Source organism: Halichoerus grypus, chromosome 8, assembly GCF_964656455.1.
Source record: "Halichoerus grypus chromosome 8, mHalGry1.hap1.1, whole genome shotgun sequence".
In the NCBI taxonomy this organism is placed as follows: domain Eukaryota; kingdom Metazoa; phylum Chordata; class Mammalia; order Carnivora; family Phocidae; genus Halichoerus; species Halichoerus grypus.
In genome coordinates, this window is record NC_135719.1 from 143,502,865 (window position 1) to 143,523,464 (window position 20,600).

A 20,600-nucleotide genomic window follows, 5' to 3' on the forward strand; every position below is an offset into this window, starting at 1 on the left:
ACAGAAAATGAAACATTTAAGAGTATTCATATACTTCTAGGTTAACGAATGTGTCAAAGAATAGTACACAAGTGTTAATGAAGTTCATATTCTAATATATAATAATATTCCTAAGGGTATTAAAACCAGAAAGACTGCTTCAAATTTCCCATTCCCTGAGATAAGAAAGCAATTTCTGATAGGAAATTAGCCAGGATATATTTATTTCCCAACCCTGCCCTCCCTTCTTTAATATTTTAAAATTTACACTGCAGCGGACAAAAATCTTTCAAAATATATGCAGTAGATTCTTAAAATTATTTAGAAGCCTCATGCAATATTTTAAAACCTTCAGTCAGTGGATCTCAAGTGAAAGTTGTCTTCCTATTTTTGCTGCTTTTATTTCCTACTGGCAGACATTTGAAACCTTGTCAAAATGTTTTTACAGTCTAATTATAAATATTATGGCCCTAACTTGTAGAGTCTCTTTAGCTAGGTATAAAAACTACTCTGTATATTAATTTTAATACTTCAAAAAAAAAATCAAAATTAAAAGGCCAAACTTTCCTAAAAATATTAATATGTGCCTAAACTGTTGTATAAAATATGATCGAAAGATAACTTTCACATTAAGATGAGCAATGTTTACATATTAACAATATTATACTTACAAATTTAATTATCTCCTCATTCATTAGGACTCAACCCATGAAAGGATCACTGGCTATGTGAACGGCTTTAATTTTTTTTTTTTTTTAATGAAGTTTTGTTATTGTTTTTAAGTAGGCTCCATGCCCAGCGTGGAGCCCAATTTGGGGCCTGAGCTCACGACCCTGAGATCAAGACCTGAGCTGAGATCAAGAGTTGGACACTTAACCACCTGAGCCACCCACATGCCCCCGGATGGCTTTAACTTTTTAAAGCAGAAATTGAAAGTGTAGCATCCGGGCTCAGGATCAGCCTTGGTACCCTTCCCCACCCCACAGACAGTGGCATGGGGGTCATGTTGTTCCACGTCCCTTCTCATTAGCTCACTCCACTCTCACCACCACTGCCATCTCCACTGAGCCAGTGACAATAAGAACTATTTTTATGATTATAATGGTGTCAATATTTTAATCAGCAAAATGTGGTCCAAAAAAACTTGTCAAGGGCACCTGGGTGGCTCAGTGGGTTAAGCGTCTGCCTTCAGCTCAGGTCATGATCCTGGGGTCCTGAGATCGAGTCCCGCACCGGGCACCCAGTTCAGCAGAGAGTCTGCTTCTCCCTCTCCCTCTGCCCCTCCCACCTGTTCATGTTCTCACTTGTGCTCTCTAATGAATTAAAAAAAAAAATCTTAAAAAAAAATTGTCAAGAGCAGAGAAAACTCCAGATTATCTCAATCTTATATGTAAATAGTTTTGCATGCCAAGTAAGCTGAATAAAAGATTCTATGGTAAACATTTTTGTAGCACTGCAAGAAAACCTCACTCATTCCCTCATTTACAAATAAAATGCGAATCAGAAAAACAGAGTTAGGCAAATAAAAAAGTCCCCATCTGGTTCTTTTTCAAGCATCATTAATAAACACGAGAGAATTTACCTAAGGTGATCATGTTTGCAAGCTTCCGCAAATACTGCTCGGAAAGACTTAAAATCATCTGTTGAAAATCTTGCTGGGTCAATCTTTTCTATACAGGTAAAGAATGCTATCGCCAAAGGCGTCAATGGATTAAGGTTCAGTGATGTTTCAGGTGGAGATAAAGGATCGATGTGAAGCACAGAGATGGAAAGGGTTCCCACAGCTAGTCTAAAAATAAGTTCAGGCCTGGATTCATCCACTGAAACAGATCTAGACGGGAGAGCTGAAACACATGGGTTAAAATTATATACATAAAATTTAATACTTAAAAACAATCCATTATATCAAAATTATAAAGCATTTACTCATGTGTTAGTTTTAAAAAGCAGGTGAACACCCAACAGTCTGAATGATATTTGATATTAAACAAGTAAGATAAACTGTTATCTTTCTGCATTTGATATTCAGGATCCTTGATACTTGAAGCATCAAAAAGAAACATGAACAAAAGTTTTGCATTAATAAAACTGTATCGGAAAAGTTGCAGATTAACCCAAAAGCTGCTCACCAAATTTTCTTTTAAGCCTTGTGTCTATTTCAATTAAATTTTGTGGAGAAGAGACCTGAGGTTCTCTTTCAAGGAAAGTGTAAACAATGGAACAAGTATTGATGGTTGACTGAGACTCCTAAACTACAATAATATGAAACTTACAGTGTACTTTTTACTAAAGATACTTAAATACACAAAGACTACAGTGAATTGGCAAGTATTCTAAAATACTTCATGGTTGAGTTGTTCAACCATGCTTCACATTTTCTTTCTAAACTTTGTTAAATGGCCTAGCTCAAAAAAAAATGTATGAGGGGAAAGAAAAGCAGCAGAAGAATGGCATTTTCTAGAAAGAAACAACTTAATTTTTTTTTCTTTTTTTTTTTTTTTTTTTTTTAATGCCAGTGGAAGGGGTGCCTGGGTGGCTCAGTTGTTAAGCATCTGCCTTCAGCTCAGGTCAGGATCCCAGGGTCCTGGGATCAAGCCCCGCATCGGGCTCCCTACTCCATGGGAAACCTGCTTCTCCCTCTCCCACTCCCCCTGCTTGTGTTCCCTCTCTTGCTGTGTCTCTCTTTGTCAAATAAATAAATAAAATCTTTAAAAAATAATAAAATAAATAAATTCCAGTGGAAAACTACCGTAAGTGTCTTACACTACTTACAAGTCTTCTGTAAATTTGGTGGGTGAACTAGGTTGGATGGCAATGTGGACCCTCTTACTGGTTGTTCTTTATGATGTTCAAGGAAATCTCCCCACGTTGGCTGAAGCTGTAAAAGAATTTTTTTAAATCACATGAATAAAGTGTAGAATTTCAGAAGCCACTTTTCAAGAATAGAACAAAATTTAAATACTTTACCACAGTAGCACTTAATGGAGATCCTGCTGGAGTATTTGTATATGTACTAGTTAATGACAACTCAAGGTCCATATTTGGAGGGTCTCCCAGAGGTGGAAGAGAAGAGAGACTATGGGACATGTCCATATCAGCCATGGAGAAGAAAACTTCTTCTTCTAGACAGAATTAAACCTTGTCAATTGTATAATTCATGTCTTTAAATTAAGTTAACATACATTAATATAATATTCTTCAGATTATCTGAAGTACAGTGATGCCCTACAATTTACATTACTTCTGATGGGGTAATTTGTGAGGATCCAAGATAGTAAAAACTCAACCAAATACAAGTTAACAAAACGTTATGCTATCCTACTGGTGAACTTGCTTTTTGTTTGTTTTTTTTTTAATGTAAGAATTGCAGTACTACGTGGTATATTTTTAAGTGTCATATGACAATTTAGAAGTTAAAATCCAACTTTAAAATAGTATAAAGATCTTGCAATCTCTGGTTTCGTATGAATACAACTCTTTTAAAAAAAATAAAAATAAAACCTGAATGTATTATTTAGAATTTTATTTACATTTCACTTCTTTCTGGAGGTTGTTTTACTCTCATGCAAATGAAGTTTGTTATGACCAAAATTTCTTGAGTAGATTTTAAAACTTATTTAGTTCAACATTCTATACTTAAATGGATTCTTATTAGTTAAGGTATTAGTGCTAAACATTCTAAAACACCTGTAAAAATGCAAAGTAAACTGTGTAAAGACTGTATTTATGTGTAATTGATGGAAGAGTAGGAAAAAAAGGTTCCATTTAAGGGCCTCTAACCGTAAATCATTATACGAGCATGTAAGAATTTGACAAAATGAATAATTACCCCAATTTATCTTTTGTGTAAATCTACATTTTTGTAAATTGACTGTCCTTAGAATAAAAAAGAAGTCATGATTTACAAAACGAGATTATACACTCAAAAAAAGATACATGAGCCAGTGCATCACTGTAATGCTGCCATCAGATCAACTTACAAATTTAAACCTTCTTAGATCACGGATCTTTCATTCTTTCATTACTAAACTCCATTTCACAACAGCCAAATTAAGTTTACTTTGCTCTATGATAACGTTGTAGGAATCCAGTGTCAATCGTTTCAGACGCTTACCACGGCTAGAAGGTGTACGAGCGGATTCTGTCTCATAAAAGCTTTGCTCTGAAGATACACCTGCTGAGAGGGAATCTTTTCTCAAATAATACCGGTTTAATTCCATCTGAATTCGATATTCCTCTTCTTGCTGCATGGGTCGGTTTTTTCTATCTTTATTAGCTAACCCTATTTTGCTAGAATTTTCTACAAGTATAGAAAGGAAAGCAAAACAGTAATTAAATTTGGAGTTAATCAATCATCTCTCTCCCAAAACCTACTTGTCCAATACCAACGGCAACTTCATGCCACAGTCAATGCAGAACCACCACTATTTAATATTAATCAGAGCTATGCAGTAGCTTTAAGCAACTAGCTAGGGATCACAGAATCTACAAAGTTTTTAATAATCAAAAATAATAACAGAGTTGCCTATTGCCATACTTGCCTGGTCCAGCAACAGCTGCTAACATATCCAAAAGCAAGTGCACCTGCCTTGGTGACAGGAATAGATGAATAGAGTCTATCTGTCCATCAATATCCAACTTCAAAAAAAAAAAAAAAAGCCATTCAGGATAAACACTCTTTAAAATCTCCTCACCACAAATCCCAGTATACTTTAATGACTGATTACTTAAGTCTTGGATTCCTTCACCTAAGATTCCCTCCACTAATTCACACAATCTAAATGAAAGACTTAAAGGCCACCAAACTGTTGTTCTAAGGGGGAAAATCCTCCTGCAAAATTCCATGTTGGCAAGTCCAATGTCCTATTTTTATCTCTGAGTTTTCTGAGTATTTCAGGTATTTGAGGAGGCTTCAAGTCACAGTCACTAGGAAGAATATGAAGACAGCAGCAGCAAAGAATTCATTCCCAACAGGATTTGAAGACTCAAATCATAATCCTCAAAGCGGGATTCAAGCCAAGAGCAAATAAAGTTGGCTTTCTCAAGTTCGCGCATGGATAACACTCCCTAACAGAGCATGTGAGGCCCTTCCCTACCAACAGTGTGCCTCTCCACACGTGCAGGCAGGGTTCCACAAAGCCCGCTCTCTGCTGGACAGGAAAGCGCAGGCCACAGCAGAGATGCCTACGAAGTGGGTGTTCATGTGGACTGCCTTGCTCTTTTCCAAGTCTTTGTCCATTTTTCTTGACGGAAATAAAAGCCCCAGCTGGTCTCATCCTGATTCCTATGGAGTATATTCTGACAAAACAATTACTCTATTTTCTACATCACATTCTAACAAGTTGACCATGCCTGCCTTACTTTTCACTCACCTCCTCTTAGGGCTAATGCTAACACTCCTATTATCTTTATACCATTTCACAATTTTGAAATTCAATTAACATTTCTATTTGGAAAATGGTATCTTCCGGGGGGAGGGGAGGGAGGCTGGACAAATTTCTTCTGATTCTAAAAACAAAAAATATTACATAGTAATGCTGAGAAGCTTCCATTATCGGAGAATATAATGTATTCTCCAGGAATAACAATCCTCACTATCACCTTCTTCTGAGTGTTGGGGCATTATGCTTTTATTACATTTCCGCTCATTCTAGAAAGGCATCTGTTTTGCAGACGAGGACACGGGATCATAAAGATCTGCACAAGGCCATCTACAGACCCAGAGCCAGAATTTTAACCTAGGCTGACCTAGATGGGAAACCCTCACTCCTCCCATGATATGGCTCTCGGTGGATTTGTTTTTTGGAGCTGCTTGCTGACAGCTGCCATCCCAGACGATGAATCAGCAAGGAGTTTAGGCTGGGGACAGTGGTAAAATCTTTCTGATTACATGCCATATTTAAAAATTGGTTTTTAATTTCTTAGTATTGAAAACATAATCTCTGACCTTTATTAGGATGGATTATCAAGAGTTTCACTTCTAATGTTCATAGAAATATTATTTGTACATTCTAAATTTGGCATACAAAGAACAAAGCAGCTCTTACTTTCCTCTGGAAATAGAAAAAAACAGAACATAACTGAAATAATTTCAAACTCAATATGACAGTAACTAAACAAAATGTCTATAAATTCAATACATACAGCTCCTCTATTTTCTTATACACTCCTGAAAGTATATGCTAAAAATGAACATGTGAACTATCAAGCTGACACACTATTTGGGGTGGGTGCCATCTCAGAGAACTAAAAAAAATTTTTTTTAATTTATTTTAGAGAGAGAGCACGCACATGCACATACAAGGAGGCAGGGGGCAAAGGAAGAGGGAGAGAGAGATCTCAAATAAGACTCTGTACTGAGCGAGGGCTCAATCTCACGACCCTGAGATCATGACCTGAGCAAAAATCAAGAGTCGGACACTTAACTGACTGAGCCACCCAGGAGCACCTCCCAAAACTTTCATAACATTTTGATTCCAGTTGAAAAACCTGTAGATCTAATGAACATTGGCGAGACTAAAGATCTGACACCTGAGCACCCCTAACCAATGCCATCTTTGTCTACACGGCATTAAGTTTACGGGATTTATGTTTCTCAAAGCTAATAACTAGAACTTTAGCCTTCATTTTCATTAAATAAGAACAAAAGGTACTCAAACTCAAGTTACTACACAAAAATTACCATGTAGACAAGGATGGTAATAACTCCAAATATCAAACACTGGCTGGCAAACAACGCCATCATGCTATAAATTCCAGATGTTCACTTGTCACCTAATACACAGATGTCCAAAAGTAACATCGAAAAGGCACTTATACAAGGGCGCCTGGGTGGCTCAGTCGTTAAGCGCCTGCCTTCAGCTCAGGTCATGATCCCGGGGTCCTGGGATCGAGCCCCCGCATCGGGCTCCCTGCTCCTGCTTCTCCCTCTCCCACTCCCCCTGCTTGTGTTCCCTCTCTCGCTGTGTCTCTGTCAAATAAATAAATAAATAAATAATAAATAAAATTTTTTTAAAAAGGCACTTCTACAAATCAACACCTAATGTGCAAAAGTTCAGGTCTGCATAAAGATCAAATATACAAATGTTGAGGACTAGCTAATCAAAACAGAACTATAAAAGTGACTGCCATGGTTCTTCCTTCTTCAAGAAATAGCTAATGCATTCCCCAGAGGCATGGGTGTGTTAGTTTCCCCAAGGAAGTTAGCACCTCAGGGGATTCCCTGTCATGCTGAAACAGACCTAGGGCTTTCCTGTTATTTTATGAACAGGCTTAAGATCTGGTGAAAGGATTTCGTACCACCTGAAGTAGGATAGAGCAGTAAACAAAGGAGAGGAAGTAATCAGCAACAGGAAGGTTGGCATTCTGATCATCACCTTCCTCTGCTTCTAACTGTAGCCAGGTATGCCAATCCAAGGACGGATTGCTGGAGATCCTCAATCGTCTGAAAATCTTACGTGCATGCACGAGTACTCAGTTGCTCCCTCTTCCATGTCCCCACAGCAATGTCTGTACCCCTTATTATACGTTGTATTAAGGCAAAGACAGTATTCCCCTCTTCTCTGTATCTCACCCAAGAAACTGCATAGGGCCCAGCATCCAGTTTACTCCAACATCTACAGCTAGTTAGCCCAGTGAGTAAACAGATGAACAAATCCTGATATTTTCTTAAACTACATTTTACAGAGATTATATAGAAAATTAATTTTCAAAGTTTGAAAATAACACTTCACAAAGACATTTTTAACAGACTAAATAAATATAGGCTTCCTGATTCTCCAGCAGACTGTTCAATACTGTTCCCTAAGAACCAAGTGCAGTTGTCTTTACAGGGTCTTCAAAAAGCCATGAGACATCATGAAAAAAAAAAAAAAATCAATCTCTTTTCATAAACATTGTACAACTATAAAAATGGTCATTCCGTTCAAAACACATCTAGGCGGGCATTTTTACATGCATACAATTAAACACTTTCTATAGTCAACTTCTTACTTCCATATTCTTCTCCTTTAAAATGAAAGTTATGATGACAGAAAGTCTTTAATAAATTCCTAATTTATTAACTCATGAATGTTTCTGAACGGCTAGAACGGGGGAAAGTGAGTGCAGGAGACAGTACTAATACCTGAGCCTGAGCAGAGGCCCTGAAACCTAAGGACAGAGGCACCAGCTGAGATTACGAACACGCACTCCAGGACAGAGGGCACCCTAGTTACAGGACAACCCACAGTGGCCAATTGGTGGGTCACTGCACACATTAAAGAATACTTGTACTTCTAACTATAGAAAATGAAACAAATACTGACCTTAGCTCCAGGAAGTACTTCATTCTGTTTCAATGTGAGACTCAACTCCAGCCTACCAATTAGCCCTCCAATCTGCACTGGGTCAGAGGGCGCTACCTCTGGTAAATTTCTAGTTAGTTGTGGGTGTGGCTCATACACAATTTTGGGATTCCAGCTAGGTGACAGCTTTGGCTCAGTTTCCTATAATAAGGCAATTAAGAATAAAGTAATTCTTTAGAACATCTTAGTATAAATAAATAAACCAAAATGCAAAAACAAATGTCAACTTAAGAAGAGTAAAATATTTGACATGAAAAACTGTACTATGTGACAATGAATAAACCAGTGACTTATAGCTAGCATGAAACACAACAGTAATAAAGGCAAATCATGGAAAAGGACTTTATGAAAAAAAGCACATCTATTCAAATCACAGCAATAAGAAAACATAATAGACATTCTATAATTATGAAAATCTGAAATAATGTAAAAGATAAATTATGGAAGGACTGATTTATAAAAGGACTCTCTACTCTTAGAAAGGATTAATAAAAAATTCCTTAATTATAAAACTTTAAGATATGATTTGTAAGTCTTCAGCCATACATTATGTAAGGTAAATGTGAACACTGCTTTTGTTTTTATTATAAAAGGGTATTAGCTGTTAATATACCATTTTCCTACAAGACACAGTATCCAATGTTATACCCTGGTAGGAAAGGCATTAATCATAAATGTGAGTATTTTAAAAACTCTGAAATGTGGGTCTCCATTACTGAATATTTGTGTTAACTTCCAGATCAGATGGAAACTAACACGTATTTTATATCCTAGCACAATTTAATAGCCCTCCTTTAAACCATTTATTTCTTTATTTTTAAATTTATTTTTTGGAGAGGGAGAGAGAGACTCTTAAGCAGGCTCCATGCCCAGTGCAGAGCCTGACGCTGGGCTGGATCTCACAACCCAGAGATCATCACCTGAGCCAAAATCAAGAGTCGGACGCTCAACCGACTGAGCCACCCAGGCGCCCCTAATTTAAACTCTGAAAAAATCTATGATTTAATGTTTGGTTTTTTTGTTTTGTTTTTCTTACCGCTGGTGCAGTTGAACACACTGGGGAAGATTTTGCTGACGCAGAAAACTCCTCCCAGAAGAGAGATACTCCGGAGAGCTGGAGTAACTTGTGAGCAAAGGCTGTGGGCTGATGCACGTTAATTCCTGAGGCCTCATCAGCAGCTTCATCACAGTAGACAGTTCTCAAAGTTCAAAACAAAAAGCGCTGGCATAAAACTCCTAAGAAAGCCTACTTGCAAGTCTAAAACACACATAGCTTTTTAAGGTAAAGAGTTTTTCAAGTGTTAGCACTTAGAAAATGCCTAGAATGTGGTCAGCATTAGTGCTTTACTACAGGAAATGTTTTCACCAAGAGACCTCAGCCTCAAGAAGGATAATTTTATGGGGCTCCTAAACTGGTGGAAAAGATTAATAACTTCCTAAAGTTAGCCTCAAGGAAAACAACTCCTGTGCTCCCTTACAAACATCTCTTGGTAACAGTGAGACAGCATTTGGCTCCAAGTCACAAGTCTGCAATGAATGACATTTTTTAAATTCTTATGACTATTCTATGAGTTCTTATGACTCACTTCATTTTCAACAAAATACAGAATGTAGTTCTACATGCATGAGATTTTAGATACTTTTTAATATACCATTTCAGGTAACACAACCTAATTTCAAAAATCTGCTAACAATAACTGTTTCACTAATAGGTAATTTTATGATAGACAGAAACCATAACATATCTGCTTAAAATTTCGTAAAAGTCCCCAAAAGTTCCCTATACTAAAGTGTCTTCGGTGCTCAGTGCAATTCTGCCTATTTCTATCACGTTAAGACACAGGTGAACAGTAACTACCTCAAGGGCAACCCTCTCGGGTCCCCTCCTTCTTTGGGTGCTTTGTACTATCTGTACATTACTGTACTCTCAATAAACCTTGCTTTGCTGCCCACCAAAAAAAAAAAAAAAAGTGACTACCTCAAATCGACACTCAGCTATTTATAAGGCTCCAAGTGGGCATACACAGAAAACTAAGTCCTGGTTTCTATCTATTTAAGTAAATTACTATCACACAGATACTCTCACAGAATCCTCTCAAAGAAAACTGCAGGCTTAGCCTTTCTCGTGAAAGCAGCACTCAGATCAAGCACAGGAAAGCAAAGAAGCCCCTCGCATTAATGAGACACGCCAAAACAGGGCATCACTCGTATGAAAAAACTCCCAACAGGAGTGCCTTAAGTTTAGCAGCACTCACATATTCATGATTTTTATTTGGTATTAACTAAAAGAATCATTTGCTTTGAATTCCACACAGTATTATATATAATTATACCTCAAATGGTACTTTAAGTTTTCAATAAAGGGATTAGAATGTATCTTGGAGAGCAGAGCTTTACTCTGAAAACATACAATGTAGTAACTCAATAGCATCACTTCTAACCTCTAAAACCATCATGAAATCTAATGAAAGTCATATCTTACTATTTATAAAAGAAAAGAATAGGGTCATTTATTCTCAGATATAAGAAGTCTTACCTTTCTATTCGAATTTCAAGTGCAGTTCCAGTTTTGGAATTTTCTGGCACGTGTTCAATTCTCAAGACAGTGTCTATAAAAGTGACTTTTACTCTTCTTAGTACTAGAGTAAACAGGTAACCATTAACATGAGACCACATGTATACTAAAAACTTCTAATGAAAGGAATCTATAGTAGCTTAATAAGAACTTACAAAATAAACTGGTATTTCTTTCCTTAAAAATCCCAAAATCTTGAGTTTGGTAATAAACATTTTGCCTTACTGAGCACCTAACAGATACCTGAGCAATGCCCAACACTCTCTGCTGACCTCTAAACCCTTCATTACACAAGCATAATAAAGGAAACAGAGAAAAAAAAAAAAATAGGGTACAAAAGGACGTGAAATTAAATTGAATATTTAAAATAACCTCAATTCTAAAGTTCTGAAGAACAGTAATGCCTTTAAAAAAAAAAAATCACTCCAATGGATTTTCCTTATACAAGGCTTACTAAAGAAAGGTACTAAATTACTAATAAAAAAAAAAACTAAAATTTTTGAAAATACTCCATAATGCCAAACCTGTTTCAATGGTTTCAGCAAACTTTTCAAGTCCTTCAAAAGGCTGCGATGCTTCTCCTTGTTCATCTGTTAATTTCTGGCTAAGACATTCTTTTGCCAATTGCATACTGCTGGTCATGAAACTTGACCAATACATAGGTTCAGAACCAGTTGCTGCAGAAGATATAGATTAATCCTAAATAACTTCTTATAGTTACAACAAAGCAATTTCTTAAAATGCCACATTTGAAATATATTCTTAACCTCCAAGAGATATTTAACATCAGGGTGTTACCTAGGCATATGGTATTCTAGAAATTACTCTTGAGATTTAAACATCACCTTATAATAACGGAGAAGAAAAAGGAAAAAAAAAAAAATCACAGAAAGAAGTCCAGAGACGTGCTCTCATTAAATGATATGTATCTGTCAAATGTTAATTCATGAATTCATTAAACAAGTATCTAATGCATGCATGGTACTGTTCAAAATACTGCAGAACAGGGGTCAACAAATTTTTTTGGTGAGGGTCAGATAGTAAATAGTTTAGGCCCTAGAGCCTCTACCCTGACTACTCAACTCTCTCGCTCTAGTGCCAAAGCAGCCAGAGAGAATAAGGAAATGAATGAGTACGGTAGTGTTCCAATACAAATTTATTTACAAAAATATGACAGATCAAATTTGGCCTGCAGGCCATAGTTAGCTGACCCTGCTGTAGGGGACAGAAAAATAATGATTACTTCTGCCCTCTGAGAGCCTACAATATATGGAAGAAATGAGATGTGGTTAAGAAGAATTAGTAAGCAACTACACAATGTCAACAGAAAACACTGACGGCTAAATCAAGAGGTTAATTCTTCCCACAGACAGAATTTAACGGAAATCTGGTAGAGGTGGCTTCTGACCTAGGCTTTAGAAGGTCAGTATAAATGTAGATAAAACAGAAGAACATCCTTGGAGGAATCCATGAACTGGGAAAAATCCTTTCCAGATCATCCCTCATCAAAGAATTGCACTACACTTCCTTCCATTATTCAAAACAAACTAACAGATTACTAGAATCACTGCCTTCCAAAATGGAATCTAAAACCCTTCTCATGGCATATTTTTAAAGGCAGAATATTTGACTTTCCATAGGAAAATATTATTTTCGCCATCATGGTTAAAAACAAAATATTCTTGTTAATTAAATGCCATTATCAAGGAGGATTTCCATGCATAGACTACCAATTTTCAAAGTACAGGTGCTATTAATTCTAGTAAGCATAATTTAAACTTTGGTGTTCCAGACAGCACTTAGAATTGTAATTCTTCAAGTATATCTTGACCAACATCACTTGTCACTCAAAGAATTTAAATTCAGAATTTAAGATGATTTAGATCATGACTCTATTGGCTTATAAAATACACACACGCATGCACGCACATACTCCAAAGTAGAAAATCTGAGCTATAACAGAGCACAGTGGTTAAGAACATGGACTCCAGAACTAGACTCCCTGGGCTGAGATCCCAACTTTCCACTTAACTAGCTATGACCTTGGACAAGTTACTGAATCTACCTGTGCTTCAATGTCCTGCTCCATAAAATGAAGACAACAAACCGTATCTATTTCAAAGAGCTATGGTAAGATAATATTGGTGCACTCACAACAGCATCTGGCATGCAAGAAGCACTATATACATGTTTGATACATCAGAAAACGGCATACGTATAACTAAAGCTACCACACGGATACACTTATAAATAATAACTTACTACTACTTTAAAGCTTTTCCCTCCCAAACTTTTCTTTTGAAAATTTTTAATCCTAAGGAAAAGGTGAAAGAACGGTACAATGAGCAACTCTGTAGCCTTCCCTTAGATTCGTCACAACTATACACACACACGCAAATACACACACACTCTTATCCTTTTGCTGATCTATCTGAAGGTAAACTGCAGGCATCATGACACTCAGTCCTGAATACTTCAGCAGATAACTCCTGAGAATACAAACACACCACGCAAAAGCTCAGTAACATGAACACACCCAAGAAATGTAACACTGACAAAACACTATCTTCTATACATTCCACACCCATATTTCCCAGCTGTCCCAGTAATATCCTTCATAACAAAAACAAAAACACAGGATTATCTACTGCAGTTATTCATGTCTTACTCTTCTCTAATCTGGAACAATTCCTCTACTTTTCTTGTGTTTCATGATACTGATACTTCTAAAGAGTATCAACCAGTTAGTCTATAGAATTTCCCTCATTTTGGATTTGTCTGCCTTCTTCCTTATGCTGTGATTCAAATTAAGCACTTTTAACAGGAACAATATATATATGATGTGTCCTTTTTCAGCCATCACTCAGGACACACATCATGGCAGTGTGACCCACTACTGATGAGATTAAGATTGACCACTAGGGTTGCTGTGGTGACTCTCAATTTCCTCCACTGTGAAAGAAACATTTTTCTCTCTGTAAATAATATGTCATCAATGGGAGGTATGTCGATACATCGCAGTATCAAGCTCCTCAACAACCTGTCACTGAATGGGCTTAGCATTCATTGATGATTACCACCGGTATCAATTTTTTTTTTTTTTTTTACCACGGTGGCCAAAAACATGGTGATGGTCTATCATTTTTTCTACTCTAGTAAGTAGATACTCTACTGCAATAAAGAGCTTTCCCTTCTTCCTGCCTCCCTTACATCCTGATTACTTATTTTCAACAGTATGGACTTAGAGTTGTTTTTAATTCCAAGTGTTATAATCCATTTATTGTCATTATTCCCAGATCTGGCCAACGAGAACACCTACAAGCCCAGTCCTCTGTCCTTTTAACATTTCTCCATCAATGGTTAAGCATTTCCTTGGCTTCTGGCACAATACTTTGAAACTTTAAAATACAAGTCACTTTACATAATCAGTAACAAATAATTAAACCAAATCATCAGTATACTAAAGTTCCTGTGGATAAATAGGGCAAGAAGTAACTCTAAAGGTAAAAATCAAACACTCCCAAGACCTAGTATTTTTATCTACTGAAAATCTCACAAATACAATGCTAAGTAATAAATTAAATACTGAATTTAATACAATTAGGTTACTTTCCCAATCTGTGAAGAATACAAATAGAAACAAACAAAACAGAAACACGTAACACACCTACCTAGGCGGGGTCTAGGCCGGAAGACCATTTCTAGCCCTTTCACTTCCAGTGCACAATTCTCCTGTAGCAAGGAGCCCCATGGAACTGACAGAGAAATTGACTGTATGAATCCTTCAGTGACTTCTAAAGGCGCATCTGCCGACTCCAGGATCTCATTGAGACACTAAAGAGAAAAAACCAAGTGCATTTTGAAATCACAGGAACAAGAACTCAAAATTGTTAACTTATTCAAAGATGCTGAATATGCTCATATATGTGTGTCAGACACTAGGAATAAGGAAAGCAGAGTCCAAGATAAAGACTCCCCGTCCTCATGAAGTTTACAAAATAGCTTACCATGAAAGACACACGTAATTAAGGTGTGATGAGGTACATGAAAGAGGAAATATACGGTACTTTTTGAGCACCTAATAGAACCTAACCCAGAGATCCAAGGCAGGCCACCTGAGGAAGAGCTATTTAAAAGTGAGGCCAGAGGCTATGGAGTTAACCAAGCAAAGTGGTCCACATAGAGACAACAGTGTGTGGAAGGAATCAAAGAAACCAGAGGTCAGAGAGTGCAAGCCCACATATTTGAGACGCAAAACTTTATGAAAAGGAAAAGCTGCTTTAGGCTCTAGTATAGTGTGCTAGGGTGATGAGCCAGAGATAAAGCACATAGATAAGGGAGAGTGAAATCCAAACAGCCTTGTAATTCATGTTAAAGAGTCAGACTTTTAACTCAAGAGCAAAGTGAAGCCCCTGAAAGGTTTTAAGCAAGGGCACCATGATGAGATTAGAACTGGAGGGGAACCAGTTTCACTACCAAGCCAACCATGTATTGAGGAAAGCAAAATTCAGGCAAAAAGGTCATTCTGAGTAAGAGAAGCCACGGAAATTGGTTTGGCGAGGACAGTGACACTGAGGTCAGAAGTGGGCAGATTTTTGTAGAATATTAGGAAGTAGAATTGGCATCACGAGAAATAAAGAAAAGAAGGAATGAAGAATGACTTCTGGGTTAGGGACCTGGGCAGCTGGTTAGCTAGCAGTGCCATTTACTGAGAAAAAAAACCTGGAGAAGCAGGTTAGGGGAAGCTCAGGAGCTGAGTTCCAAAGAGTATATGTAAGCAAACATCTAGGTGGGAGATGTCCAGGAGGCAGCCAGATATTCTGGTCTAGATGTCAGGAGAGCCATCTGGGCTGAAGATACAGAAGGGCATTATGAATCCAGAGTGTCAATGAAGCCCTAGGGTGAGAAGAAACAGTCTCTGGGAACTTATGCAGAGTTAAATGACAAGAGGCCTAGGACTGAGTCCTGATAAACACCAACATCTAAGAATTAAGAATTGGGGGCGCCTCTGTGGCTCAGTCAGTTAGTTGGGTGTCCAACTCTTGATTTCGGCTCAGGTCATGATCTCAGGGTCGTGAGATCCAGCCCTACATCAGGTTCCCCACTGGGCATGGAGCCCCACTTGAGGAACCTGCAAGTAAACTAGAAAAAAGCAAACAGAGGGCGCCTGGGTGGCTCAGATGGTTAAGCGTCTGCCTTCGGCTCAGGTCATGATCCCAGGGTCCTGGGATCAAGTCCCGCATCGGGCTCCCTGCTCAGCGGGGAGCCTGCTTCTCCCTCTGCCTCTCTCTCTCTGTCTCTTATGAATAAATAAAATCTTTAAAAAAAAAAAAAACAAACAGAGAGGTAGAAGGAAAATCAAAAAAGCCTTACATCCCAAAAAATCATGGAAAGACAATTATAAAAAGTGGTGCAGTGCATCAAAAGGCAAGAAGAGGCCAAAGTTTTTAAGCGTCCACCCGATTTTCTGATATTTAGGGTACAGGTGATCCAACTGAGAACAATTTCAATGGTGTGGTAAGGAAACCGGACTACAACAAAAGGAAGACAGAATGGATGTAAATATAGTTAATAGAATAATTAAGTGCATTTCTTTACAACATACTTTTTTTTGACAACGTACTTTATAAATTAAAATAACAAATATTTATTAAATGCCAATTTATATGTAAGGTACTTTCTGCACACAACAGTGAATAGCAGTATCATAATTCCTTGTCTACAAACACTGAATGTTGATATTTAGACTGGCTCACATTTTATCATTGGAGGCCACTACTTTAAAAGGCTTTCTTCATGCTGTTTCTGTAATCCTACAGACTTTCTGAAGAGTACATGGGCATGGGTGGTTTTAAGGTAAACACATTCAGATCCTCAATTCACAAATATATTGTTCTAAAACTGACCTTCCTGAGAAGAGTACTTAACCATGGCACCATGTTGGATCTCCTCTCCCATATTGCCTTGTACAATCTCCGTCCTCCCACTTTGCCAAATGGGCCTATCTTTTCCCTTCCTGAATCCTCCTTTGTGCACTGCCTAGGGTATAAAAATCTCCAGGAAGCACCAGCAGTAAGTTTCCTAGTCCTTCCCTATCTTATACATATCTTTGGCATGACACTCAAAGAAAGTCAAAGAACTAAGTGATGTTGCTACTACAAAATCCCTTCAATTCTCATCTACTTATTTATGACTCGAGCCCGTAACTATTTTAAAAATTTAGAATGAAATTTATGATGAGCCCTATCAAATTCTAGTTGTAAGTATATTCGTTTATGGACACATGAACTAATCAGGGAAGAGGGGGAAAACCACCTACCCACATCATTAAGAAATGTATTTCCAGGGCAACTGGAGAGCTCATTCAGTTAAGTGTCTACCTTTGGCACAGGTCATGATCCTGGGGTCCTGGGATTGAGCCCCACATCGGGCTCCCTGCTCAGCGGGGAACCTGCTTCTCCTTCTCCCTCTGCCCCTTCCCCACCGACCTCCGCTTGTGCTCCCTCTCTCTGCTCTCTCTCAAATAAATAAAATCTTAAAAAAAAAAAATTTCCAATAGAAATTTTTACGTTTAGTTTTTCAAATGTATATTTATACTGTTTTGATCAAATGCACTTATAATCATAATAATCACAATTCCAGAGGAAAAATGTTAATAAAGCTTAATGATTACCTAAAGGAAATACTGATAAGGTCAATATGGGAAGCGCTTAAAGGAACTAAGGAAACCACTAAAAAACTCAAAAAACATCAAGTGAGGAAATCATTAAAGGAATTAAAATGGAAATTAAAAGGAATTAAATTTTAAAAGGAATTAAAGGAAATACTGAGCAAGATGGCAGAGGAGTAGGAGACCTAAATTTCGTCTGGTCCCAGGAATTCAGCTAGATAAGGATCAAAGCATTCTGAACACCTACGAACTCAACAGGAGATCGAAGAAAAGAATAGCAGCAACTCTGTGACAGAAAAGTGACCACTTTCTGGAAGGTAGGACGTGCGGAGAAGTGAATCCGAGGCGATATTCGGGAAGATAGCGGGGGAGGGGGCCTCCGTCAGCCGATGCTGGCAAGTGATAGAGCCGCGGAGGACAAAATCGAACTTTTAGAAGTCTGCTCCGCTGAGGGACATCGCTCCAGTGGCTAAGCGGTGGAGGGAACCCTCGCAGGACAGTGTGGTCTCAGGACCCTCGGGGTCACAGGAAGACCGGGGGTGCCTGAGTGTGGCAGAGCTCCAACGTATCGCAGCGGGGAAGCCAGCTGCAGAGACAGAGCCGAGGCGCGGGCTCTCAGCTCGACGTTGCCATAAACCGTGATGGGCGGCACAGTCGGGCCACCGCTCCTCCAGCAGGGACCCAACAAGCGGCAGATCCAGGGAGACTCCCTTCCTCCCCGGGGAGGAGCGGCGCAGGAGCGCACTGCAGGGATCTGCTGGGTTTGGAGACTCCACACGGGGTCGTGTGCCAGAGATAGAAACGCTCGGTCACAGGCTGGGTGAGCACAGAGAGTGGCCGGAGACCGGGGGAGGTGGTAGTGATTGACAGCTTTTCTCTGGGGACTCACTGAGGAGTGGGGCCCCGAGTTCTCGGCACCTACAGGGCAGAGATTGGGAGGCTGCCACTTTCACTCTCAGCCTCCAAAGCTGTACAGAAAGCTTGCAGGAACAAAAGCTCCCGAGAGCAAACCCGATCAGATTACTTAGCCCAGACCGGCAAGGGCGGGGCAATTCTGCCTCCGGCAAAGACATTTGGGAACCGCGGCAACAGGCCCCTCCCCCATAAGATCAGCAAGAACAGCCAGCCAAGACCAAGTTTACTGATCAATGAGAACGGCAGAACACCAGCACTAGGGGAATACAGCACATAGAATTCATCGCTTTCTTCCCCATGATTCTTTAGTCTTTCCAAGTTAATTTTTTTAACTTTTCTTTTTTCCTTTTCCTATTTTTTTTTAATTTTTCTTTCTCCCTTTTTGAACCAACATCTTATCAATTCCTTAAAATCTTTTTTAATTTTCAGGTTTAGAGTCATATTCTATCCCTTCATTGTAGTTACCCTTATTTTTTGTATATGTAAGTTGTTCTCTCCTTAAAATTTTGGGATACAGTTTCTTCTAACAAACCAAAATATACCCTAAATCTCTAGTGCATGGCTTTGTTCTAGTCTCCTGCCTGATCACAATCTCTCCTTTTTGGTTTTTTTTAATTTTTCTTCTTTCTTTTTTCAACCAACTTCTTATCAATTCCTTTTATAAAATCTTTTATAATTTTCATCTTTACAGTCATATTCCATCCCTTCATCGTATTTACCCTTATTTTTGTACATATATAAGTTTATCTTTCTTTAAAATTTTGAGAGGCAGTTTCTTCTAACAAACCAAAATATGCCCAAAATCTAGAGTGTGGCTCTATTAACCAGCCTGATCATGTTCTTTTTTTTTTTTTTCTTTTTCTTTCCCTTTCTTTTCCCCCCAGTTTTGGGTCTCTTCTGATTTGTTTAGTGTATATTTTTCTGGGGTCGTTGTTACCCTGTTAGTATTTTGTTCTCTCATTCATCTGTTCTCCTCTGGACAAAATGACAAGACGGAAAAACTCACCTCAAAAAAAAGAACAAGAGGCAGTACCAACTGCCAGGGACCTAATAAATACAGACATTAGTAAGATGTCGGAACTAGAGTTCAGAATGACAATTATAAAGATACCAGCTGGGCTTGAAAAAAGCATGGAAGATACCAGAGAATCACTTTCTGGAGAAATAAAAGAACTAAAATCTAACCAAGTCGAAATCAAAAAGGCTATTAATGAGGTGCAATCAAAAATGGAGGCTCTAACTGCTAGGATAAATGAGGCAGAAGAAAGAATTAGTGATATAGAAGACCAAATGATGGAGAATAAAGAAGCTGAAAAAAAGATAAACTACTGGATCATGAGGGCAGAATTCGAGAGATAAGTGATACCCTAAGATGAAACAATACTAGAATAATTGGGATCCCAGAAGAAGAAGCAAGAGAGAGGGGGCAGAAGGTATATTGGAGCAAATTATCACAGAGAACTTCCCTAATTTGGGGAAGGAAACAGGCATCAAAATCCAGGAGGCACAGAGAAACCCCTCAAAATCAATAAAAATAGGTCAACACCCCGACATCTAATAGTAAAACTCACTAGTCTCAGAGACAAAGAGAAAATCCTGAAAGCAGCTTGGGACAAGAGGTCTGTAACCTACAACGGTAGAAACATTAGATTGGCAGCAGATCTATCCACAGAGACCAGGCAGGCCAGAAAGAACTGGCATGATATATTCAGAGCACTAAAGGAGAAAAATATACAGCCAAGAATACTATATCCAGCTAGGCTGTCATTGAAAATAGAAGGAGAGATAAAAAGCTTCCAGGACAAACAAAAACTAAAAGAATTTGCAAACACCAAACCAGCCATACTAGAAATATTGAAAGGGGTCCTCTAAGCAAAGAGAGAGCCTAAAAGTAACATAAATCAGAAAGGAATAGAGACAATATACAGTAACAATCACCTTACAGGCAATATATTGGCACTAAATTCATATCTTTCAATAGTTACTCTGAATGTAAATGGGCTAAATGCCCCAATTAAAAGACACAGGCTATCAGATTGGATAAAAAAAACAAGACCCACTGATATGCTGCCTGCAAGAGACTCATTTTAGCCCCAAAGACACCTCCAGATTGAAA

General features: G+C 38.2%; 1 protein-coding gene across 6 annotated transcripts in view; it reads right to left on the bottom strand.

The window, feature by feature from the left end:
• ATG2B (autophagy related 2B) overlaps positions 1-20,600 on the bottom strand; it is an 82,347-nt gene that overhangs the window by 49,147 nt on the left and 12,600 nt on the right. For 4 of the 6 annotated variants that reach the window (XM_078054175.1, XM_036104679.2, XM_036104677.2 and 1 more), the window contains exons 2-11: positions 14,571-14,733; positions 11,424-11,576; positions 10,861-10,963; positions 9,361-9,523; positions 8,286-8,465; positions 4,521-4,617; positions 4,094-4,279; positions 2,947-3,101; positions 2,752-2,857; positions 1,562-1,823 (exon numbers count right to left, since the gene is read on the bottom strand). In XM_078054175.1, the coding sequence (XP_077910301.1) occupies positions 1,562-1,823; positions 2,752-2,857; positions 2,947-3,101; positions 4,094-4,279; positions 4,521-4,617; positions 8,286-8,465; positions 9,361-9,523; positions 10,861-10,963; positions 11,424-11,576; positions 14,571-14,733 (1,568 nt within the window). Of the gene's footprint in view, positions 1-1,561; positions 1,824-2,751; positions 2,858-2,946; positions 3,102-4,093; positions 4,280-4,520; positions 4,618-8,285; positions 8,466-9,360; positions 9,524-10,860; positions 10,964-11,423; positions 11,577-14,566; positions 14,734-20,600 lie in introns of those variants that run through there. The other 2 variants (XM_036104678.2, XM_036104681.2) reach the window with 2 other exon arrangements.